The following is a 25,854-nucleotide window of genomic DNA, read 5'->3' on the forward strand; positions in this document are numbered from 1 at the left end:
ACAGCTTGTGCTGGGTCCGCTCCTGGCCTGCGTGGTGTGGCTGGGAGTATGAGGCTCCAGCTGGTGACGCAGCCCGGAGGTGAGGGTGCACTGTGTGTTTCCACTGGGGTCCTGCCCCCTTGCAGCAAGAGCTCTGATTACCTTGGGTCTTCTCCAGGTCTTATCATCCAAGTTGACTCTTAGGATACAGAGACCAGAACTCGAATCGCAGACGATGCCCAATGGGAGATTCGTCTCCATCCGCAGGACGCCTTCTCAGCCGAATCAGCCACGTGCAGGAGGCGCAGAGCACGGGTGAAGTCTCCATACGTCTGCAGCTTCACAGTCACAGGAGGGCAGCTTCTCTTGACAGCGCCCCCTGCTGCCGCCTCTCCATTTTCCCTTTTGCTCCTTTGCCCTCGATGCATTTGGCGCCTGTTTTATAACAGAGCTTCCAACCTCAGGGCCTTGGCTCTGGTGCTTTCCTCACAAGGACCACACTTCTGAAGATAATTCTGAGGCTCCCAAGCCTTGTCTGCCTTGAGATCTCTGTGCAAATGCCATCGTCTGTGATCCTGTGGAGTCACCCACTAAAAAGAAAAACCACTTGCTTCACACTCTCCTTACACCTGCATTTTTTTATTTACTTGAAAAGCAGAGTTACAGAGAAAGGGAGAGATAGATGGAATGGTCTTCCATCCACTAGTTCACTCCCCAAATGGCTGCCATGTCTGGAGCTGGGCTGATCTGAAGCCAGGGACCAGGAGCTTGGCTTCTAGGTCTTCCATGCAGGTGCAGGGACCTAAGGACTTGGGCCATCTTCTACTGCTTTCCCAGGCCATTGCAGAGAGCTGAATTGGAAGTGGAGCAGCCAGGACATGAACCAGTGCCCATATGACATGCTGGCACTGCAGGCAGTGGCTTTACCTGCTACACCGCAGCGCTGGCCCCTACACCTGCATGTCTGCCTGGTTTTGTTTCATAGCTTTTATTTATTTGAAAGGCATAGAGGAAAGGAAAGAAGAGGGAGATGGAAAAGGAGAGAGTGATGGAAGAGAGAAAGAGATAGATAGATAGATAGATAGATAGATAGATAGATAGATAGAGATTTGGTCTGTTGGTTCACTCTCCAAATGCCTACAACATCTGGAACTGGGCCAGGCCAGAGCTAGAAATGGAACTCCATCTTGGTCTTCCACATAGGTATCAGGAATCCAAGCACTGGAGCCATTACTGTTTCTTGCCTAGATCTGCACGACCAGGAAGCTGGAGTCAGGAGCCAGAGCTGGGAGTCAGACCCTGCCACACGGATGTGGGATACAGGAACCTTCATCAGTTTCTTCAACACTCAACCCAACTCCTGCCCATGGTTTTGTATTTGATTGGCACTTAACAGTTGTCTAGAAGAAGCCAACCACATGAATGGTTCACAGTGTGATGTTTTGCTTCTTGTACATGCCGTGGGATGATCCCATCAGAGTAGCTAGAATACCCACCCCTAAACTTTCACCATTTCTTTATGAAGGAAGTCCTCACCTCTAGCTATGGTGAGCTGGGCAATGCACTCTCGTTAACTCTACTTGCCACACAACACAGGCCAGAATCGTTTCCTTCTCTGGAAGCGTGTAAATGCTTCATTTGTCTTCACAGTGACTGCTAGCACATGGTGTGCTATGGGATGTGGTTGGTTTCCTTGTCTCCTTTCTCCATCTTGGTACTGGAAGTATTCAGTTTTATTTCACCCTACACTCATTGATCAAGCAGTGCCTGGGGCTGTAGACAGGAGTATGCTGACTTCTAATGCCATCTCTTGGGAGCCCCCAGCAGGAAACATTTCTCTGCATCCAGGCCAGTGTCCTCCAGGGACATCAGGTGTCTGGAGGTCAGGGTGAGCAGGCAGGGAGATGCTAATGAGCAGGTGCAGGGAGCTGTAAATACCTCTCTCAGAGTGTACAACCTGCATGGACAGAGCCTGGTTGTTGCATTTGGAGGTCAGACTGTGGCTCGGGGACCGATGCTTCCCTCCTTCCTGCCTCCTTGTTGGGGACGGAGCTCCCATCTCCAGCACCCACCACCATCCGGGAAGGAATCTGGGATTCCGCACAGAGACCTGCCTCTCAAAGTCCCCATGAGAACCGCCCAGACCCCTGCAAGCTGCATCAGAGGCAATGCAGGTGGAGAGAGTTTACTTCAGGTCAGTGAGAGCCACACAAACTTATCCCAGACCTGGGAGATGCCTGTGGGTGGGCATCGGCCCATTTGCTTAATTCACAAAGGGCTTTTGTGGGGCGTGCAAAGCTCACATGCATGCTGGGTTGCCCAGGACAATGCTCACTGCAGAGGAAGACGTGGTGGTAAGGGAGGGGACACAGTTCTCAGAGGCCATGGGAGACCTGCAGTACCAGGATAAGAGAGGACAAGTCAGGGCCGGCGCTGCAGCTCACTAGGCTAATCCTCCACCTTGCGGCACCGGCACACCGGGTTCTAGTCCCGTTCGGGGAGCCGGATTCTGTCCCGGTTTCCCCTCTTTCAGGCCAGCTCTCTGCTGTGGCCAGGGAGTGCAGTGGAGGATGGCCCAAGTGCTTGGGCCCTGCACCCCATGGGAGACCAGGATAAGTACCTGGCTCCTGCCATCGGATCAGCGTGGTGTGCTGGCCACAGCACGCTGGCTGTGGCGGCCATTGGAGGGTGAACCAACAGCAAAAGGAAGACCTTTCTCTCTGTCTCTCTCTCTCACTGTCCACTCTGCCTGTCAAAAATAAAAAAAAAGAGAGGACGAGTCCCAGTGAATTTTGGAAGTTGGGGGAGTAGAGAAGGAGAGTTAGGTGCAGAGGGATGTGACAAACAGCATTTTAATGGTTACACCTCAAAGTGGGTTACAGGAGGGCAGATGACATCTCCTGCTCCTGGGGTGGCACCTGCAGACTCGGCACCCCCTCCCCATCTTGGTGTTTAAGGGGGGCATACGGGACTTGCATTTCTTACTACATTTTTTCTCTCATTAAGTTCTGCTTCAAAGTTGATAGAAAAATGGAATTAAACAATCAGGTTTTTTATGGTGCAAAAATATTTTTAAATCCTTGATCCAAAAAATTTTCTGTTGCATACTTCACAGAGGTCATCCAAATTTTATGCAAATGCATATTCTGCAAAATCCATGCCCACAAATTAACTTATCTTTAGTTGCATTTCTCATAAATGTTTCAGACGATCCTCCTAGTCAGTTTTAGGGGGAGATGTGATCCTGTAATTTTTCTGTTTTCAAACATCAGTTGATTGTCACTGTTTGTAAATCTAGAAAGTGATTCTGTAAACTGAGGATTGAGTCAGTTTTTCACATAAAAGTATTCCTGTAACTTGATATCCTTATGGGTCTGTTAGGTAGGACGTCAGAAATTAGTCTGTGGTGTGTGAGAGCCCAAGGAAAACAGAGCATCTGCAGAAGCTCACCTTGGAAGCAGCCCAGGATTTCACGCTGCAAAGTCCTGCCCAGACCTGATAACCTTCCAGGTGGTCTCAGCCCTCCCTCCAAGGAAAGCTCCTCAGGACAATCCTCTCTCCCCAGCACCAAATGGGCTACCTGGCCTGGTAACACTGAGCAATAAACCTTTACCTCCTTCCTCCAAGGCAGGCGCCCTAGGGGAGGCTTCTCTGCCCGGTGCCAGGGGGCTCCCCAGTGAGTGATGAAACCTTGGGAGGAATTTCACCCAATTCACACTCAGCAAGCCTTTGACCACCTGGAAGGTTATCAGGTCTGGGCAGGACTTTGCAGTGTGAAATCCTGGGCTGCTTCCAAGGTGAGCTTCTGCAGATGCTTTGTTTTGCTTGGAGCAGAAGGAGGAGGAGGAGGAGGAGGAGCAGGAGGAGGAGGAGGGGAAGAACTGGACCCCTTCCCCTTATAAGCCCCATCCTGAATACAGAATGCACACTTAGCACTGAGCTCTCTGCTGAGCCGCCCGTCTGGCCTCCCAGGTGCGTTCTCTCCATTTAACCACATCATCTTGCCTTCCCCAGTCTGGGTGACTGGACGTCATCTCTCTGATTCTGCCCCACTCGTTCTGACAGATGCCCCGCCACAATAAACTTTGCTACCTTGCTGACCACTGCTCTGTCTCATGTCCGAATTCTTTCTTGCATGCAGACAAGAGCCCAGCTCACCTATCTCCACTAACAGTTTCTCTTAGCCTTTTGTGATTAGAACATTCTGGAAAAGCCAGATTATCTCTGTTGTCATTTCGGGGGCATTGTTTTTCTCTCTTTGATGGAAGATCACTTTATCTACACAAGCATATTTGAATCCTCAGAACTCTTCTCAGAACCATAACAACACACTCCTCCTTTTCATCATTTTATTACTTTTTTAGTTTTCTTATATATTTAATTTATTAAAAATCTATTTTTTCTTCCCATTATTAAAAAAACCTTCCTTGATAGCCTTATTTCCTAGAGTTTGATGATGTCTTTGAATTTTGATATGGGCTCCCTAGAAATACGTATAATTAAATGTGCTTATCAAAATTTTTAAAAATTAGTGCAAAAAATTTAAGTTACAGCACTCAAAAAAAAAAAAAAACCCAGTCTACTTCAATCCTACTGTACAGGGGGTATTATGGATCTGATTTTATTTGCAGTATTTCTAAATACAAGGGGTATTCATAAAATATATGGCAAACACGGGCCATGACAAAGGTATAAATATACTTTATATTTTGCACTAAAATAAAATATTATAAATGCATTTACACAAACTCTTTGAAGCATCCACTTTTTTTGGGGAGAGGCACAAATCTGATTTTGCCAGCTGTGTTGTATCCATGCTCAATATTAAGATGCCTAAGCTGGAAAGACACAGAGATGGCACAGCCCCAGAGGCAGGGAGCTTGTCCAGGTGGGTGTGTGTCCTGTGGGCAGAGAGAGCCAGGCCCAGCTCAGGGCTTCCTGGGCTCCCATGAGGAGATTCCCAGGGGACTCCCTCGATACAGACCAGGCTGTCAACGCAGACATGGCACTCAAGAGTGGATCTCCATCATCCCATAGGATGATGCACAATGAAATTAACACAGCAGGAGAGGAATGGAAGGTACAGAAAAAGGATGAGGGATCCCTGCACCTTGCAGTCCACACCGTAGCAGGGAGATCTCTGGCTCCCTCCACACCCCTCCCTGTCTGCATCTCATTACCCACCCCTTGCTCATTCCTTTCCCCTCAATCTTCTGATACACACAGCTTCCTCAGGTCTTTGCACAGAAAATTCTCCTGAAAGGACTTCATGATGTCTTCTGAGTCCTCCCTACTTGAGCTGTTTCCAAATGTCCCCTTGGTGCCAGTTGTCTCTGTCACACATAGGAAATAATGCTCCTCATCCCTTTGCACCTTCCTGCAGATAAATTTTCCTGAATGGCGACACCCTAAGTACTCCCAGATCCATGGTGTTGAGCCCTGATCTGAGGCCACAGGTGGAAAATCCACACCTGACACCCGGTAGCAGGTGCAGCCGCAGCTGAGGGCAGTTTGTGCCTTGTCCCACAAGCAGAAGGGAACCCTCCAGCCCCTTCATCTGGGAGTCACAAACATTTTAAAATTCATTTTAATTATTTGAAAGGCAGAGTTGAAGATTGAGAGACAGCGGGAGAGACAGAGAGAAGGATCTGCCAGTGCTAGTTTCCTTCACAAATGGCTGCGAAGGCTGGAGCTGAGCCAGGCTGAAACCAGGAGTCAGGAGCCCCATCCAGGTCTCCTATGAGGGTGCAGGGGCCCGAGCTCTTGAGCCATCTTCCACTGCTTTCCCTGGTTCATTTACAGAGACCTGGATTGGAGGTGGAGCAGCTGGTGGGACTCGAACTGGTACCTATATGGGATGCCGGCGGTACACATGGTGGCTTAACTCACTATCCCAAAAACTTTTGAGATCGTTGTTGGGTCTGAGAGCCCTGAAAACAAATTCATGCACAAAGGCAGAATGCAGATTCTTGAACACAATATGCAAATCACCGCATGTCCATAGTGTTTGCGATGCCTATTGTTATGAACATAAATCAACTTGTTTTTTTCTTTCCTGGTAGTGACCTCCAACACATGAAACAAGGCAACAAAACACACCTTGCAGAATTCCTTCTCCTGGGATTCTCAGAGGACCCAGCATTGCAGCCCCTCATATGTGGGCTCTTCCTCTCCATGTACCTGGTCACTGTGGCTGGGAACCTGCTCATCATCCTGGCCATCCTCTCAGACCCCCACCTCCACACGCCCATGTACTTCTTCCTCTCCAACCTGTCCTTGGTGGACGTCTGCTTCACCTCCACCACCGTTCCCAAGATGCTGGTGAACATCCAGACGCAGAGCAAAGCCATCAGCTATGCAGGCTGCATCACCCAGATGTTCTTCTTCATACTCTTCACAGGGTTGGATGACTTTCTCCTGGCTGTAATGGCCTATGATAGGTTCATGGCCATCTGTCATCCCCTGCACTACACGGTCATCATGAACCCCAGGCTCTGTGTGCAGCTGGTCCTGGTGTGCTGGATCATCACTGTCCTGCATGGCTTGTTACACAGCCTCCTGGTGCTGCGGCTGTCCTTCTGCACACACCTGGAAATCCCCCATTTCTTCTGTGAACTTAACCAGTTGGTTCACACTGCCTGCTCTGACACCTTCCTTAACGATGTAGTCATCTATGTTACAGTTATGCTGCTTGGTGGGGGTCCCCTGGCTGGGATCCTTTATTCCTACTCTAGGATCGTCTCCTCCATCCGTGCCATCTCCTCAGCTCAGGGGAAGTATAAAGCAGTCTCCACCTGTGCCTCTCACCTCTCTGTCGTCTCCTTGTTTTATTGCACAATCACAGGTGTGTACCTCAGTGCTCATTCTGCCCCCAGCTCAGCCTCCACTGCCACAGCCTCTGTGATGTACACGGTGGTCACCCCCATGCTGAACCCCTTCATCTACAGCCTGAGGAACACAGACATGAAGAGGGCTCTGGAGAGACTCTTGAGGTGTGAGACAATTAAATGACCCAGTGCTGTGGTGATGAGAAAGTGCCCATGAACATGCGGCTCCAAGTCTCCTGGCCAGAAGTCCTGACTCATTGATCAGATGGTAGAACTGGCACTTGCTTCTTCCATGCTTTCTGGTGTTTTCTGTCTCTTTTACTTTCTCTGTGTAGGGACTGTGAGACTCAGGTTGTTACAACAGTGCTGATATCTGTGGATGTCAAGAGATAGAGTCTTTTCCATTTTCTTTTCTCATTTCCATAACAACATTTTATTAGAAATAAAAGAGACTTAAACATTTTCAAGGAAAATATGAACTCATGGGGCCAGCATTGAGGTGTAGTAGGTAAAGTTGCCGTCTGCAGTGCCAGCATCCCATATGGGCACCGGTTCATGTCCCGGCTGCTCCATTTCTGATCCAGCTCTCTGCCATGGCCTGGGAAAGCAGCAGAATTATGGCCCAAGTGTTTGGGCCCCTGCACCCACTTGGGAGACCTGGAAGAAGCTCCTGCCTCCTGGCTTTGGCCTGGCCCAGCCCCAGCCATTTTGGCCATCTTGGAAGTGAACCAGCAGATGGAAGATGTCTCTCCCTTTCTTTCTTTCTCTCTCTCTCTCTCTCTCTCTCTCTCTCTCCCTCTCTATCTCTCCTTTGTAACTCAGGCTTTCAAAAATATAAATGAATCCTCTTTTTTTTAAAATTAGCTAATTTTATTGTGAAATAACTTTTAGATCCACCCTCATGTCCTTTTGGAAGCACTCTTATTTTTTTTTAAGTTTTTAAAATGTATTTGAAAGTCAGAATTATGGGGTGGGGGAGAATGAGCGGGGGAGACACACACACACGCACACACACACACACAGATTGGCATCTACTGGTTCATTCCCAGATGGCCCAACAGCTAGTGTTGGGCCAGGTAAAAGCCAGGAGCCAGGAGGTCTATCCAGGTCTCCCACATGGGTGCAGGGTCCAAGCACCTGGGCCATCCTCCACTACTTTCCCACGTGCATCAACAGGGAGCTGGATGAGGAATGAAGGAGCTGGGACTCGAACCAGCACCCATATGTGATGCTGGCACTGCAGGTGGAGGCTTAGCCTACTGTGCCACAGTGACAGCCCCTGGCAATACTCCTGTGTCTAGAATTTCTATGCAGCTCATTATGTTGCAGGAAAATGGGTGAGATGAGTCTGGGTTCGTGTCCCGGTGTTGTTGATTTATGAGACTGGACACGGCCATGAGAGAACAGGTGAAGTTTTTTTTTTTTTAAAGTAAGAACAAGCGAAGCTCTAGACAGTAGGATCCAAGGGCCTGGGAGAAAGAGAGACCTAGCCCGGGGGGCTTGCAGTCTACTGGGTATTTGTGTGTCTTTTCAAGGAACAAAGGCAGTGGTTAATGTTAGTCCCTTTCTAGACTGTGTTTATGGTGACACAGATCCTGTGATTGTTGATCAGTGTCTGTTACCAGGGGCTCTCATCCTGAATTGTTTAGTGTGTACCTGCAGGGAAGCAGCAGGAGCTGGTCTGGCCCTCTCCTCCCAGGCTACTGGAATTGTTCAGCTAGGAAAACTTCTCCTTAATCAAATCCATCATGCTGATTAAACAGCTGTTTTTATATAAAGAAAGGCATATTCATTCTGCTCCTATGGACATCTGTATTTGATATCTAAAGCCACTTGTATAATTTTAAACTTTTTTTCAAGATTTATTTATCTATTTGAAAGGCACAATTAGAGAGAGAGAGAGAGAGAGAGAGAGAGTGAAAGAGAGGTCTTCCGTCCACTGGTTCACTCCCCAAATGGCCATGATGTCCAGAGCTCGCCTGATCCAATGCCAGGTGCCAGGAGCTTCTACTGGATCTCCAACACCAGTGCAGGGGCCAAAGAACGTGAGCCATCTTCCATTGATTTCACAGGGGGCATTTGCAGAAGGGTGGATCAGATGAGGAGCAGCCGACTCAAACCTGCACCCATATGGGATGCTGGCATGGCATATAGCAGCTTAACCCACTATACCCCAGCACTGGCCCCCACTTGTATTATTTGAGAGTAGAACAAAACCAAAGACCTCCAGGGATCTCTTTTGTTGCCATCCTTCTTGTATATTTCTCCCCTGAACTTCTCCAGACGAGGTCGACTTCCCCATGCCAGTGTGCTGTATAAGTGGTGACTGAGTGGGCTTCTCCTGTAGGATCCTGCTCTTTTCTTCATATTGGGCTCTGCAGAGTCAGCGTTCATCACTGGCAAACACCGAGCGTCTTTGTCGCCACCAACTTACCTGCTCCTTAAATCATCTCCGCGTAGTGTCTCCATGAGGAGACAAAGTCAGAAGTGTAGGTGTCCCATCGAGGTGGCATGTACCAATGCCATCTCACTAGTCCCAGTGATCAATTTCTGTTCACAATTGATTGTAATGATAGGACTAAGAACCAAAGGGATCACATAAACAAGACTAGCGTCTGCAAATACTAGCTGATAGAATCAAAAAGGGAGAGAATGATCCAACATGGGAAGTGAGATACACAGCAGACCCTTAGAATGGCTAATGTCCTAATAGCACTCTGGCCTCATAATCAGCCCTTAAGGCATGTGGATCCGGCTGAAAAGCATGGAAAGCCAAGACACTCTGGGGGAAAAAAAACCTAAATGAAAGATCTCTGTGAGTGAGATCCCAGTGGAAAGAATGGGTCATCAAAGAAGGAGGTACCTTTCTCTGAAGGGAGGAGAGAACTTCCACTTTGACCATGGCCTTGTCTAAAAATGATCAGAGTCAGTGAACTCAGGGGGCTTCCATAGCCTTGGCAACTCATGACAAGAGCCTAGGGTGATTACTGATGCCATAAACAAGAGTGTCAATTTGTTAAGTCAACAACAGGAGTCACTGTGCACTTACTCCTCATGTAGGATCTTTGTCCTTAGTGTGCTGTACATTGAGATCTAATGCTATAACTAGTACTCAAACAGTATTTTTCACTTTATGTTTCTGTGTGGGAGCAAACTGTTGAAATCTCTACTTAATGTATGCTAAACTGATCTTCTGTATATAAAGAGAATAAAAAATGAATCTTGATATGAATGGAAGGGGAGAGGGAGTGGGAAAGGGAAGGGTTGCGGGTTGGAGGGATGTTATTGGGGGGAAGCCATTGTAATCAATATTCTGTACTTTGGAAATTTATATTCATTAAATAAAAGTTAAAAAAAAGAAGTGAAAAAGAAGTGTAGGTGTCTTGCGATGGCTAAGCCTTGAAACAACTTTAAAGAAAGGAGGAAAGATTTCTTACCATTGACAGCACCGTGATGCAGTAAGATCTCATTGTGATGGTCACACAGTCTGTGTTGTCCAGGAGCAAGGGATTTCATCATTGGTTGAGGGTTGGTTGATATGTTTTAGGTGGTTTTACAGAATTTCTTCTGGTGTGTGCCTTCCAGTTCTGCTTTCTGTGTGATAGCTAAAAAAACTGATTCTGAACCCAAAAGGCTGATTGGTGGATGCTGGGAGGGGAGGAAGCAAGAATGGTGGAGGGAGTTTTGATGAAACAGAATAAAGGAGCTCTGTGTGGCTCACGAATTTTGACAAACTCCATAATTCAGCTATTTACATTTGTAGATGTCATTCAGACAAAAAATCAGTGGGACGGACATGGGAACTCTGTGTACTGCTTCACAATTTTTGTATAGTACATTCAAAACTAGTATGCTATGACATGTTAAAAGACACCCAGATTTTCTAAATCCAAAAGAAAGCTATAAAGCAGAAATCACATTTGAACTTGCATCGTTGATTCTCTGTGTGCCCATTGGAATTGGAATGGCTGGTGTAAAATAGATTTTCTTGTCATCTGAAAGTTGACATCTGGGGCATAGCACTCAAGTGCACTGGGTGCCATCCTGAGCTTTATAGAAGTTCAGGGGCATCTGCTAATACTAACTGATAGAATAAATAAAGGGGAGAGCGATCCAACATGGGAAGTGAGATACATAGCAGACTCATAGAATGGTAGATGTCCTAAACAGCACTCTGGCCTCAGAATCAGCCCTAAAGGCATTCGGATCCAGCTGAAAAGCCCATGAGAGTATTTCAGGCATGGAAAGCCAAGACACTCAGGCAAAAAAAGGACCTAAATGAAAGATCTCTGTGAGTGAGATCCCAGTGGAAAGCACAGGTCTTCAAAGAAGGAGGTACCTTTCTCTGAAGGGAGGAGAGAACTTCCACTTTGACTATAACCTTGTCTAAATAAGATAAGAGTCGGAGAACTCAAAAGGCTCCCATAGCCTTGGAAACTCATGACTGGAGCATAGGGAGATTACTGATGCCATAAACAGGAGTGTCAATTTGTAAAGTCAACAACAGGAGTCACTGTGCACTTACTCCTCATGTAGGATCTCTGTCCTTAATGTGCTGTGCATTGTGATTTAATGCTATAACGAGTACTCAAACAGTATTTTTCACTTTGCGTTTCTATGTGGGTGCAAACTGTTGAAATCTTTACTTAATGTATACCAAACTGATCTTCTGTATATGTATAAAAAATTGAAAATGAATCTTGATATGAATGTAAGGGGAGAGAGAGCAGGAAAGGGGAGGGTTGTGGGTGGGAGGGAAGTCATTGGGGGGGGGGAAGCCAATGTAGTCCATAAGCTGTACTTTGGAAATCTATATTCATTAAATAAAAGTTAAAAAAAAGAAGTTCAGGGGCATCATCCAATTGCAAATATTCCCAGGGTGTAGTCCTCTGCAGTGGAGAACTTTGGTTGAGAACAGGAAGACCCTGACACTACAAGAAGGCACTGACTCTTACTTCTAGATCCTGCTGGGCAGGTCACATCACCCTCTGAGCTTGGCTTCAACAATCAAGATGATAACAGTAATAACTCATATAACAGATTCAGTATGAACCAATCAGACCATTCTTAGAAAGCCCTAAGCTCATTCATAAGCTCTGGTGAGGGTAACTGATAATATCTCCAGCATCTCCATGTCACTACTAACAAGGATTTTCTGTCGAGGGACTTAGTGACAGCACTTGGTGTGGAGACAGAGGACTCCCCTGCCTGCCAACCTGGTCTCTGGGGAACCACTTGCAAGAAGAAATAGTTTCATGTCCAGTCCAGTGTCCTCAGATATATCAGGAGCTTATAGGTCAGAATAGCAGGGAGGGAGGTGCCTAAGGAGCAGGTGCAGGGAGCGGTAAATCTCTCCTCTGCCTCTATCCCTCAGCTTGCACAACCTCGGTCTAGAAGGACCTGGCTTTTGCTTTCAGAGTCCTGAGTCCGGCTCAGGGACTGATGCTTCTCTTCTTCTTGCGGCTTCATCTGGGACAGAGCTTCAGCCTCCATCATCTACCATCCAGGGAGGAACTGGAGCTTCCACACAAAAACCATTCTCTTAGTTGTCCCATCCTGGTGAGCCCGAGAGCCCACCAGGCACTGCCAAGGTCAGGGGGAAGAGGAAATGGAAGCAGAGAATTTTCTCAAGGTCAGTGGAGCTCTTCACCAGCTTAGCCCATGCCTGAAAGACAGCTGGGGGTGCTTGCTTGCTCCTAGATAACTGAGTTGCTGGAAAGCATCAGACTGCGCAAGGCAGTGGCATTGCTAATGGTGTGGGGAATCCAACTATAAGACAGTAGCAGGGAAATAAAGTGCTTTCAGGAAAATAGAATTAAGTATAAGAAATTTTGTATTTAAATGGATCATTGAGGGAAAATGCCAGCTCCAGCTCTTGGGACTGCGTCCCACACTCAGTCCCCACCTTCCCCAGAGCTGTTTGTAAGAGGGGCATATTTGAATGCTCCTTACTGAGAAGAAAAATGCAGAATGGAGAAGTGCCAGCAGGAGTGACACTGCAATGTATGCCTATGAGCCACACGTGTCTCCATGTCTTGTCTCACATTGGACACTTGCATGAGCAATGAAGAATTCATCATTAGGTGAAACCAGATAGGTTACAGTGGCCTCACTGCAAGTCAATGCCTTGAGGCTGAACTTCTTGAGCCTAATTCATTAATTGCATTCTCTCTCTCTCTCATTAATTGCATTCTCTCACTCTCTCATTAACTGTGCAAGTCATTCCTTTAGTGCAGTCCCGTCTTTTATTAGTCCCGTCTTTTATTGCATCCTTCTTAGAAAGTATTAGCAAATTTTCACTACCTTTTGAATTCCACTAAATTGTTTCCTGTACATATGTAAGGGTATTCCAAAGCTTTTGTAGTACAATGAATTCAGGGTGTGGAAATTTTGAAAATCATGATGTAAAAATTTTCCCTCCGTGTTTATGAGAGTTGATCAAAAAGTTAATAAAAAGAAATGCATATTTTGCAACAGATATGCACCAAAATGGATGTGCCTTTAAGTTCTATGTTCCACCCCCTTCCTTAAGTACCCTGGTAGCTTTATTTAGGGGTTGGAAAAATTTGTGATTTTCTATTGCGAAATAAACGTAAATCTTCCTATGTTCCCCCCACACTGTTTTTAAATATAGAAGGGTGTTCTGATTTTTTAGTGTTGATCATTTGCTTTATACGTGTTTCCAACTTGTTTTCTCATTCAATTATTCCTGCAACTAGATGTCCTTGGAGTTCCTATTAGTCAAAAGTCATGTGTCACTTTGCATCCTCCTGTAGAGTTTGTTGTCACCCATCATTTAACTAAGGATCACTTTATCTTCTATTTTATTTTATTTTTTTTAAATTTTTTTTGACAGGCAGAGTGGACAGTGAGAGGGAGAGACAGAGAGAAAGGTCTTCCTTTGCCGTTGGTTCACCCTCCCATGGCCGCCACAGCTGGTGCACTGCAGCCGTCGCACTGCGCTGATCTGATGGCAGGAGCCAGGTACTTATCCTGTTCTCCCATGGGGTGCAGGGCCCAAGGACTTGGGCCATCCTCCACTGCACTCCCTGGCCACAGCAGAGAGCTGGCCTGGAAGAGGGGCAACCGGGACAGAATCCGGCGCCCCGACCGGGACTAGAACCCGGTGTGCCGGTGCCGCAAGGCGGAGGATGAGCCACGATGCCGGCCACTTTATCTTCTGTAAGAAAAATTGAGTCCACAAAAGTTGATACAAGATAAACTATACCTTAAGATACACCTTCAACTAGTATGAAAAGTCTTTTTCTATTTCAAAAATAGAGAGAAAGAGAGAAAGAGTGAGAGGGAGAGATAGGGAGAGATAGGGGGAGAGAGAGAGAGAGAGAGAGAGAGAGAGAGAGAGAGAAAGAGACCTGCTATTCAGTAAGTTACTCCTCCAATGGCTACGACAGCCAGGGCTGGTTGAGGCTGAAGTCAGAAGCCAGAAACTACATCCGGGTCTCTAATGTGGGTGAAGGGACCCAAGCACATTGGCCATTTTTGCTACTTTCCTAGGCACATTCACAGGGACCTGGATGGGAAATGGAGCATCCACGGCTTGAACTGGTGCGCACATGTGGTGCTGGTGCTGCAGGTGGTAGCTTAACCTGCTAGCCCAAAACATCTTGCTGTTATGTTCTCTCTGCAGGTATTTGTCAATATGATGGTGAATTAGTGACTGTTGTTGATTCCATTTAATTGTTATGATTTTGCTTTTCAATTTTTCAAAATATTAGCCCTTTTCTATCAAGTGTTTTGTGTTCTACCTTTTTTATTCCTAAGTCCATAATTGCATTCTGACTACCAGTTTTGCATGAATTAAAAGGAGAGACATTCAGTGTTATGATGCTGCCAGATGCAGGGGCACATGAGACTTTTAAACTTTGCTTCCCTAATGTCCATGTAATTTCTATAATTCATGTATCTAACTATGTATTTATCTATGTTTCTATGTATATATCTGTCATCTATCTGTATCATCTATCCATCATATGTCTATCATCTATCAGATGTCTATCAGCTATCTATCCTCTACCTATCAATATCTATATCTATATCTGTCACTCTATCTCATGTAATTTTTCTTATTCTTTAGTGACTTACACCACATGGAACCAGGCAACAAAACACACCTTGCAGAATTCAGTCTCTGGGGATTCTCAGAGGACCCAGAACTGCAGCCCCTCATATTTGGGCTCTTCCTCTCCATGTACCTAGTCACTGTAGCTGGGAACCTGCTCATCATCCTGGCCATCCTCTCAGACCCCCAGCTCCACACGCCCATGTACTTCTTCCTCTCCAACCTCTCCTTGGTGGACATCTGCTTCACCTCCACCACCATCCCCAAGATGCTGGTGAACATCCAGATGCAGAGCCAAGCCATCAGCTATGCAGGCTGCATCACCCAGATGTACTTTTTCATAGCCTTTGCAGGTTTGGATGACTTTCTCCTGACTGTGATGGCCTATGACAGGTTTGTGGCCATCTGTCACCCTCTGCACTACACAGTCATCATGAACCCCCGGCTCTGTGTGCAGCTGGTCCTGATGTGCTGGATCATCACTGTCCTGCATGGCTTGTTACACAGCCTCCTGGTGCTGCAGCTGTCCTTCTGTGCAAACCTAGAAATCCCCCAGTTTTTCTGTGAAGTGAATCAGGTGATCCACAGCGCCTGTTCTGACACCTTTCTAAATGATCTGGTCTTATATTTTGCTGCTGTCCTGCTGGCTGGGGGTCCGCTGGCTGGGATCCTGTACTCCTACTCTAAGGTCATTTCTTCCATCCGTGCAATCTCAACAGCTCAGGGGAAGGATAAGGCTTTCTCCACCTGTGCCTCTCACCTCTCTGTCATCTCCTTATTTTACGGCACGAGCATAGGTGTGTACCTCAGTGCTGGTGCAGCCCCCAGCTCAGCCTCCACTGCCACAGCCTCTGTGATGTACACAGTGGTCACCCCCATGCTGAACCCCTTCATCTACAGCCTGAGGAACACAGACATGAAGAGGGCTCTGAAAAGACTCTTGGTCCGTGAGCCATAGAGGAACCCATGGCATTGGAGCTGAAGAAGAGTCTAGGACTTCAGGGTTTCAAGCCTCAGACCAGACAATGGGATTCTTTGATCAGATTGGAGGAACAGAACTCACTTAGTATGTCCTCTGTATTTTTTTTTAATCACATTATCATTTTCAACGATTGACCTGTTGTGCTTAGTGTTATCTCAATGTATTTTCTTTCCAATTTTCCTTTCCAGTTTTCTTACCAATGTTGTTCCTGAAATAAAAGGGTGCTTAAAAAATTTCATGAAAAATGGAGGTGAAAGAGGAGTTAGTTTATGTGGTGTTGAGCAACTTTGAGTTACATTGTATTTTTCTTTTTGCAATGCACCTGCTCCTTATGCAATTAAGTATGAAGAATTCAAAAAGACACACATCCATAAATAAGAGTGTCAATTGTTAAATCAACAACAAGAGTCACTTTGCACTTGCTCCCTGTGAAGGACCTCTGTCCTTAATGTGTTCTATTATGAGAATTAATAGTAAAACTAGTACTCAAACAGTACTTTATACTTGTGTGTCTGTGTGGGTGCAAACTATTGAAATCTTTACTTAGCATAGAGTTGATCTTCTGTATATAAAGATAATTAAAAATGAATCTTAATGAAGAATGGGATGGGAGAGGAAGTAGGAGATGGGATGGTTTGCAGGTGGGAGGGTGGATATGGAAGGAAGAACTGCTATCATCCAAAAGTTGTACCTATGAAATTTATATTTATTCAATAAAAGCTTTCTATAAAATAACTCAATCAAAAAGCCACATTTCTTGTGGTGTAATATGTGTATTTCTGAGAAGCAGTTTCTTGTCAAATCACAATACCATGCTTATGACATATTTTTTAGGTTAGTAGTTTATTTTTGAAAGAAAATATTTTAAATCAACATTACAGTGAAACACTTAAAGGTGCTATTCCGGTCCTGTGGGCACCTACCCTTGGCATTGAAGCCATTTCTGCAACTTCAGAGTAGAACAAATCATCAGATCATAGTTTGCTCTTTGTCCCCCCTCCCTGCCTGCATCTGACCTTGCAGGATTGCTGCAGACACCGCAGACTCCAGCACCAGCGTGCTGCGTGTGTGGGCACCGGGTTTCCTGCTCCTGGAACCATCATAGGATCTGCAGTGCAAGACTCAGTCACTGGAACAACCTGAGTCTATTCCTTCAGGGTAGCTCATCACACTCACATCCTCCAGTACAGGTGCCAAGGAGAGAGAAGTTTGGAAATGTAGATTGTCTTGGTATGAGCAAGAGTCAAATGACCTTCAATAAAAGGCAGCCAGGCTGTCAATCATAGGTAGCATTGTGATGTCATTGTATTTCACTGTTTTGTGTACATAGTTTCTGGTTGATTGATTGGTTGATGTGTTTTATGTCATTGCATTGAATTTTCTTACTGTTTCTGCCAAAAATTTTCAGCGCTGCCTCTGAACTCGACTCCCCTCATCAGCAAAAGGAAACCTCCCTCCCTTGTCTCCCATTGTAGGGGCTGAATGTGGGGCTGAGTGAACAGCATCGTTCCCACCCACTCATTTCCCCTCCATGCTCAGGGATCCCCTCAACTGTGACTCACAGAGAACACGGTTGCTGATCCAGCCACGTGAGTTGGGACCACCCATGTTCTTGTTCAGATGTTTCCATTCTTTCAATGGCTCTGATTCCCTCAAAGGCAGTCTCCACGTCACAACTTCATAACACCAGCACTGAAGTGACCTGGAGCAACACATCATTTATAAATGTTGCCTTCCAATACATGAACCAAACAATACCAAAGCAATCAGGTCTCATATGTTTGTGATCTCTGCCTGTTCTATTCAGTCTGGTTATTGTATACATTGGCCTTTGGTGCAAAATCAGCCATCATTGTTTTGAAATTCAGAGTTACAGAGAGAGAGGGAGGGAGAGATCCTCAATCCACTGTTTCACTCTCCAGAAGGATGCAACAGCCAACTCTGCGTCTGGCCAAAGCCAAGAGCCAGAAGCTCTATCCAGGTCTCCCTCATGGTCAGCAGGGGCCCAAGTACTTGGGCCAATTCCTGCTGCTTTTATCAGGTGCTTAGCTGGCTGCTGTATCAGAAGTGGAGGAGCCAAGTCTTGAAAAGGCACCCATATGGCATGCCAGCATCCTGGACTGCAGCTTAACTTATTACACCACGATGTTGACTCCTAAAATAGTTTAATGAAATAACTTTCTGTAGGCTGGGATGGGGCTCTGGAGAATTGTTCTGAAGCTAACTGAAATGTGATCCCTGTTAAACATAAGAGTGGGAATAAGAGAGGGAAGAGATGTATAATTTGGGGCATGCTCGGGCTGACTTGCCCCAATTGGTAGAGTTGGAAACATACCAGGGGATTCCAATTCAATCCCATCAAGGTGGCATGTGCCAATGCCATCTCACTACTTCAAGTGATCAATTTCAGTTCACAATTGATCATAATGAAAGGACTAAGAGTCAAAGGGAGCACATAAACAAGTCTAGTATCTGCTAACACCAACCGATAGAATAAATAAAGGGGAGAGTGATCCAACATGGGAAGTGAGATACTCAGCAGACTCATAGAATGGCGGATGTCCTAAATAGCACTCTGGCCTCAGAATCAGCCCTAAAGGCACTCGGATCTGGCTGAAAAGCCCATGAGAGTATTTCAGGCATGGAAAGCCAAGACACTCTGGCAAAAAGATCTCTGTATCTCTGTGAGTGAGATCCCAGTGGAAAGAACAGGTCTTCAAAGAGGGAGGTGCCTTTCTCTGAAGGGAGGAGAGAACCTCCACTTTGACTATGACCGTGTCTAAACAAGATAAGAGTCGGAGAACTCAAGGGGCTTCCATAGCCTTGGAAACTCATGACTGGTGCATAGGGAGATTACTGATGCCATAAACAGGAGTGTCAATTTGTAAAGTCAACAACAGGAGTCACTGTGCACTTACTCCTCATGTAGGATCTCTGTCCTTAATGTGCTGTACACTGAGGCTTAATGCTATAACGAGTACTCAAACAGTATATTTCACTTTGTGTTTCTATGGGGGTGCAAACGACTGAAATCTTTACTTAATGTACACTAAACTGATCTTCTGTAAAAAAAAAAAAAAAGGGGGAAGAGAAACCCCGAAGCTTTTTTTTCCTTCTTTCTGGTAGTGAGTTTGCTGCACTTTCCGGCCCCCCTCTAGATTCTGACCCCCGTTTCCCCACCAATGTCTCGGGTTATTGAGCTCACCTCCCCTTCCAGCGCCGATGTGTGGACTCGGAGCCCTGAGCGTCCCAAGTCTCCCCGCTGTTGTCTGTGTGGCATGCACTCCCCTTCGAGCACTGGCGTGCAGACCCTTGGGCTTCTGCGGCTCGGTCCCGCAGCTTGGCTTCCACGCGGTGGGCGACCTTGTTCTCCCAGTAGGTCCTCCGATTCACGGCCACTGGATCCAGAAGAGTTTCCCCTGCAGTATTTTCCGGGTTCTTTTTTCTGCGGCTACTGTAACTCCCCTTTTATTAAACTAAATTTTCCCGGACTATCGGTGCGCGCCCTCACTATTCCGCCATCTTGGCTCCGCCCGCTTTCAGTTAATTTTCAACACTTAAGAATAACTGTATATTAATTACAGAATTAAACCAGTCATATTAAGTAGAACAGACAAAAAAAAATACTATGAGGGATAATATATTAAGTTGTCCATTAGCAGTCAGGGCTATGCTGATCAAGTCACCATTTCCCATAGTGTCCATTTCACTTCAGGAGGTTTCCTTTTTGGTGTTCAGTCAGTTGTCACCTGTGGGGAGCAATCCGGACTGGACTAAGTTACTCGAATTAGGACTTATTCTATGCATCTGCTCTCCCACAATATGGCGCTGGGAGAGAAGTAAACAGCTTCCGCACAGCTGCCTCCAGTTCAACCAATTAACTGTAGGACTTGCTCCTGATTGGAGAGCAGCGTACTCAGCCGAGTTGGGATTGGCGGAGGAGGACTATAAAGGAGGAGAGAGACGGCATGCACCAGGAACATCTATGGGGAACATCTAAGGGAACCCGTGCAGCCCCCGAGAAAGCCGGCCGGCGGTGTGCCGCTCCCCTGCGGAAGTGGGGAATGTGGCTAGGGGGAACTGCCCTTCCACGGAGGTGGAAGGGATAGTAGCCAACCCGGGAAGAACCAGCAGCAAACCCGGGGAGGGCCGAGCAGACGAAAGAACAGCGCAGGGTCCTGTGTCGTTCCCCCACGAAGACGGGGAGCGACATAATGGTGCCGTGACTCGGATAGGAAACCTAGGACGGATAAAAAACTTAGGAGGGAAGAAACGGGAAGAACTAGGGAAAATATCGGAGAGAGAGACTAGCAAACAGCCTAGGGAAAAGCCGGACGAAAAAGGAGCCGGAAGAAGCTATTGAAAGCCTAGGCATAGACTCGGATACGGACTACGGGGGGAAGCTGGGAGAAATCTCTAAGGTCGAAAGCGAAAGTGAAAGCTAGAACAAACAGACTCGGACGCGGACTGTGGGGAGAGGCCAGGAGAAATGAGGGAGGAATATCGTTGGAGGAAAGCTTGGGGAAACACACCGGGTAGAGAAAAGTGTTAGGGAAATTGAAGCCGCGGGGGGCAGGCCGAGGCGGAAACGAAAGCCACTTTGGGGTTCTCAAGTTAGCCCGGGAATAGGGGGCGAAAAGTTGAAGCCAGAAGCTGAGACGTAAGCCAGATTGGGATCCGTCTGATTAGCCCGGGGAGCAAAGGACGGGAAGCCAAATCGTGGGGCGGAGACGTACGCTGGGTTGAATTCGCCAGGCTAGCCCGGGGAACTTAGATTGAATCCTAGTGGCGGAGACGCAAGCTACGCTGTGTTACTCGCGGAAGCCGCCGCGTGCAGAGAGAGCACGGGGCGTGAATAGATAGGGAACGCTGGCGTAGGCCGTGGTTCAGACGCGAAAGGGTTAAGCGTGGAGACCGCGGAGCGCGCAAAGCCGAGCCGCGCAAAGCCGGGAAGCTGCGCAGATGAGAGAGGCGCGCGGGCTGAAGCGGCGCAGAGCCGGGAACCCGCCGGCGGGGCGAGGTGCCGGAAAGCTGCGGGGATAAGAGAAACAGAAGTTTAGAAGTAAAAGAGAAATAGGAATGTTGGCAGACAGAAGTAAAATGGGAGAAATAGAAATGCCCGGAGATAGAGAAATAGAGAAAAATAAGGCCTCCCCTCAACATGCCAATTAGGAGGCTTGGATTCGGTCTGCCTGATTTAAGGCGGTAAGCGCCAGCAAAGCTCGACCAGAGTATGAGCTGCAGGTCACCGAAGATAGGCACAAACCAACACTAATAAGTCTCCCCCACAATACGGCAATGAGAAGGCTTGGATTCGGTTTGCCTGATAGGTTTTGTAAACACCTGCAGGCAGTTCTAGCAGAGCATGCGCTGCAGGGCACCGAACACAGGCACGCATCAGCGCCTAAAAACCTCCTCACAATGGCGAAGAGAGGACCCGGATTCGGTTTTCCTGATTGATAGGACTTGTAAGAGCCTGTGGCAACTCTAGCAAGTACAGCAGAGTGTGTGCTGCGGGACACCGAAGACAGGCGCGTATCAACGCCAAAAAATAAAAAGAAAGGGGGATCTGTGGGGAGCAATCCGGACTGGACTAAGTTACTCGAATTAGGACTTATTCTATGCATCTGCTCTCCCACAATATGGCGCTGGGAGAGAAGTAAACAGCTTCCGCACAGCTGCCTCCAGTTCAACCAATTAACTGTAGGACTTGCTCCTGATTGGAGAGCAGCGTACTCAGCCGAGTTGGGATTGGCGGAGGAGGACTATAAAGGAGGAGAGAGACGGCATGCACCAGGAACATCTATGGGGAACATCTAAGGGAACCCGTGCAGCCCCCGAGAAAGCCGGCCGGCGGTGTGCCGCTCCCCTGCGGAAGTGGGGAATGTGGCTAGGGGGAACTGCCCTTCCACGGAGGTGGAAGGGATAGTAGCCAACCCGGGAAGAACCAGCAGCAAACCCGGGGAGGGCCGAGCAGACGAAAGAACAGCGCAGGGTCCTGTGTCGTTCCCCCACGAAGACGGGGAGCGACAGTCACCGATCAGGGAGAACATATGGTATTTGTCCCTTTGGGACTGGCTTATTTCACTCAGCATGATGTGTTCCAGATTCCTCCATTTTGTTGCAAATGACTGGATTTCGTTGTTTCTTACTGCGGTATAGTATTCTAAAGAGTACATATCCCATAATTTCTTTATCCAGTCTACCGTTGATGGGCATTTAGGTTGGTTCCAGGTCTTGGCTATTGTGAATTGAGCTGCAATAAACATTAATATGCCGACCGCTTGTTTGTTGGCCAATTTAAATTCCTTTGGGTAAATTCCAAGGAGTGGGATGGCTGGGTCGAACGGTAGGGTTATCTTCAGGTTTCTGAGGAATCTCCAGACTGACTTCCATAGTGGCTTGACCAGTTTGCATTCCCACCAACAGTGGGTTAGTATCCCTTTTCCCCCACATCCTCGCCAGCATCTGTTGTTGGTAGATTTCTGCATGTGAGCCATTCTAACCGGGGTGAGGTGAAACCTCATTGTGGTTTTGATTTGCATTTCCCTGATTGCTAGTGACCTTGAACATTTTTTCATGTGCCTGTTGGCCATTTGGATTTCCTCTTTTGAAAAATGTCTATTGAGGTCCTTGGCCCATCTCTTAAGTGGGTTGTTGGTTTTGTTGATGTGGAGTTTCTTTTTTTTTTTTTTAACTTTTATTTAATGAATATACGTTTCCAAAGTACGAATAATGGATTACTATGGCTTCCCCCCCATACCGTCCCTCCCACCCACAACCCTCCCCTTTCCCACTCCCTCTCCCCTTCCATTCACATCAAGATTCATTTTTGATTATCTTAATATACAGAAGATCAGCTTAGTATACATTAAGTAAGGATTTCAACAGTTTGCTCCCACACAGAAACATAAAGTGAAAAATAATAGATGATTTTTTTTTAATGATGATGAAATCAGATCAGACCTATTGTCATGTTTAATCCCAGTGAGAGTCAAGTTGGGAGTTGATAGTTTCTTTTCTTTTCTTTCTTTCTTTTTTTTTTTTTACAGAGGATCAGTTTAGTATGCATTAAGTAAAGCTTTCAACAGTTTGCACCCCCATAGAAACACAAAGTGAAATATATTGTTTGAGTACTCGTTATAGCATTAAATCTCAATGCACAGCACATTAAGGACAGAGATCCTACATGAGGAGTAAGTGCACAGTGACTCCTGTTGTTGACTTTACCAATTGACACTCCTGTCTATGGCATCAGTAATCTCCCTATGCTCCAGTCATGAGTTTCCAAGGCTATGGAAGCCCTCTGAGTTCTCCGACTCTTATCTTGTTTAGACACGGTCATAGTCAAAGTGGAGGTTCTCTCCTCCCTTCAGAGAAAGGTACCTCCTTCTTTGAAGACCTGTTCTTTCCACTGAGATCTCACTCACAGAGATCTTTTGCCAGAGTGTCTTGGCTTTCCATGCCTGAAATACTCTCATGGTCTTTTCAGCCAGATCTGAATGCCTTTAGGGCTGATTCTGAGGCCAGAGTGCTATTTAGGGCATCTGCCATTCTATGAGTCTGCTATGTATCTCACTTCCCATGTTGGATCACTCTCCCCTTTATTTATTCTATCGGTTAGTGTTAGCAGGTACTAGACTTGTTTATGTGCTCCCTTTGACTCTTAGTCCTTTCATTATGATCAATTGCGAACTGAAATTGATCACTTGGACTAGTGAGATGGCATTGGTACATGCCACCTTGATGGGATTAAATTGGAGTCTCCTGGTATGTTTCTAACTCTACCATTTGGGGCAAGTCAGCTTGAGCATGTCCCAAATTATATATCTCTTCCCTCTCTTATTCCTACTCTTATGTTTAACAGGGATCACATTTCAGTTAAATTTCAACACTTAAGAATAACTGTGTATTAATTACAGAATTAAACCAGTCATATTAAGTAGAACAGACAAAAAAACTACTAAGAGGGATAATGTATTAAGTTGTTCATTAACAGTCAGGGCTATGCTGATCAAGTCACCGTTTCCCATAGTGTCCATTCCACTTCAACAGGTTTCCTTTTTGGTGTTCAGTCAGTTGTCACCGATCAGGGAGAACATATGGTATTTGTCCCTTTGGGACTGGCTTATTTCACTCAGCCTGATGTGTTCCAGATTCCTCCATTTTGTTGCAAATGACTGGATTTCGTTGTTTCTTACTGCGGTATAGTATTCTAAAGAGTACATATCCCATAATTTCTTTATCCAGTCTACCGTTGATGGGCATTTAGGTTGGTTCCAGGTCTTGGCTATTGTGAATTGAGCTGCAATAAACATTAGGCTGCAGACCGCTTTTTTGTTTGCCAATTTAAATTCCTTTGGGTAAATTCCAAGGAGTGGGATGGCTGGGTCGAACGGTAGGGTTATCTTCAGGTTTCTGAGGAATCTCCAGACTGACTTCCATAGTGGCTTGACCAGTTTGCATTCCCACCAACAGTGGGTTAGTGTCCCTTTTTCCCCACATCCTCGCCAGCATCTGTTGTTGGTAGATTTCTGAATGTGAGCCATTCTAACCGGGGTGAGGTGGAACCTCATTGTGGTTTTGATTTGCATTTCTCTGATTGCTAATGACCTTGAACATTTTTTCATGTGCCTGTTGGCCATTTGGATTTCCTCTTTTGAAAAATGTCTATTGAGGTCCTTGGCCCATCTCTTAAGTGGGTTGTTGGTTTTGTTTTTGTGGAGTTTCTTGATCTCTTTGTAGATTCTGGTTATTAACCCTTTATCTGTTGCATAGTTTGCAAATATTTTTTCCCATTCTGACGGTTGTCTCTTCACTCTCCTGACTGTTTCTTTTGCAGTACAGAAACTTCTCAATTTGATGCAATCCCAATAGTTAATTTTGGATTTGACTGCCTGTGCCTCCCGGGTCTTTTCCAGAAACTCTTTGCCTGTGCCAATATCTTGAAGGGTTTCTCCAATGTTCTCTAGTAATGTGATGGTGTCAGGTCGTAGATTTAGGTCTTTAATCCATGTTGAGTGGATTTTTGTGTAAGGTGTAAGGTAGGGGTCTTGCTTCATGATTCTGCACGTCGAAATCCAATTTTCCCAGCACCATTTATTGAATAGACTGTCCTTGCTCCAGGAATTAGTTTTAGATCCTTGATCAAATATAAGTTGGCTGTAGATGTTTGGGTTGATTTCTGGTATTTCAATTCTGTTCCATTGGTCTATCCATCTGTTTCTGTACCAGTACCATGCTGTTTTGATTACAACTGCCCTGTAGTATGTCCTGAAATCTGGTATTGTGATGCCTCCAGCTTTGTTTTTGTTGTACAAGATTGCTTTAGCTATTCGAGGTCTCTTGTGCCTCCATATAAATTTCAGCACAAATTTTTCCAGATCTGAGAAGAATGTCTTTGGTATCTTGATTGGTATTGCATTGAATCTATAAATTGCTTTTGGGAGAATGGACATTTTGATGATATTGATTCTTCCAATCCATGAGCATGGAAGATTTTTCCATTTCTTGGTATCCTCTTCTATTTCTTTCTTTAAGGTTTTGTAATTTTCATCTTAGAGATCTTTAACGTCCTTGGTTAAGTTTATTCCAAGGTATTTGATTGTTTTTGTAGCTATTGTGAATGGGATTGATCTTAGAAGTTCTTCCTCAGCCATGGCATTGTCTGTGTATACAAAGGCTGTTGATTTTTGTGCATTGATTTTATATCCGGCTACTTTGCCAAACTCTTCTATGAGTTCCAATAGTCTCTTGGTAGAGTTCTTTGGGTCCCCTAAATAAAGAATCATGTCATCTGCAAAGAGGGATAGTTTGAGTTCTTCCTTCCCAATTTGTATCCCTTTAATTTCTTTTTCTTGCCTAATAGCTCTGGCTAGAACCTCCAGAACTATATTGAAAAGCAGTGGTGAGAGTGGACATCCCTGTCTGGTGCCAGATCTCAGTGGAAATGCTTCCAACTTTTCCCCATTCAATAGGATGTTGGC

At 46.0% G+C, this 25,854-nt stretch overlaps 2 protein-coding genes across 2 annotated transcripts; both read left to right on the forward strand.

Moving 5' to 3' along the window:
• The first annotated feature begins 6,033 nt into the window (after positions 1-6,033).
• LOC100348441 (olfactory receptor 7A10-like) lies at positions 6,034-6,990 on the forward strand. The gene has a single exon (XM_070059328.2). The coding sequence runs from the start codon at positions 6,055-6,057 to the stop codon at positions 6,988-6,990; it is 936 nt and encodes a 311-aa protein (XP_069915429.1). The 5' UTR covers positions 6,034-6,054.
• A 7,924-nt stretch (positions 6,991-14,914) lies between these two features.
• On the forward strand, positions 14,915-24,840 carry LOC138845759 (olfactory receptor 7A17-like). Its single transcript, XM_070059327.2, has 2 exons — positions 14,915-15,829; positions 24,790-24,840. Exons 1-2 carry the CDS (start codon positions 14,915-14,917, stop codon positions 24,838-24,840), a joined length of 966 nt encoding a protein of 321 aa, XP_069915428.2.
• The last annotated feature ends 1,014 nt before the right edge of the window (positions 24,841-25,854 follow it).

The sequence above is a fragment of the Oryctolagus cuniculus genome, chromosome 16, assembly GCF_051225735.1.
Source record: "Oryctolagus cuniculus isolate XC-2025 breed Fujian yellow rabbit chromosome 16, ASM5122573v1, whole genome shotgun sequence".
NCBI lineage: Eukaryota > Metazoa > Chordata > Mammalia > Lagomorpha > Leporidae > Oryctolagus > Oryctolagus cuniculus.

What these genes read in the sequence shown, in the direction of transcription:
- LOC100348441 (XM_070059328.2), top strand. Translation starts at nt 6,055, where the DNA reads ATGAAACAAGGCAACAAAACACACCTTGCAGAATTCCTTCTCCTGGGA.
- LOC138845759 (XM_070059327.2), top strand. Translation starts at nt 14,915, where the DNA reads ATGGAACCAGGCAACAAAACACACCTTGCAGAATTCAGTCTCTGGGGA. An exon ending in GGGCTCTGAAAAGACTCTTG is followed by an intron (nt 15,830 to 24,789) that starts GTCCGTGAGCCA and finishes GGTCTTTTCCAG; the next exon opens with AAACTCTTTGCCTGTGCCAA.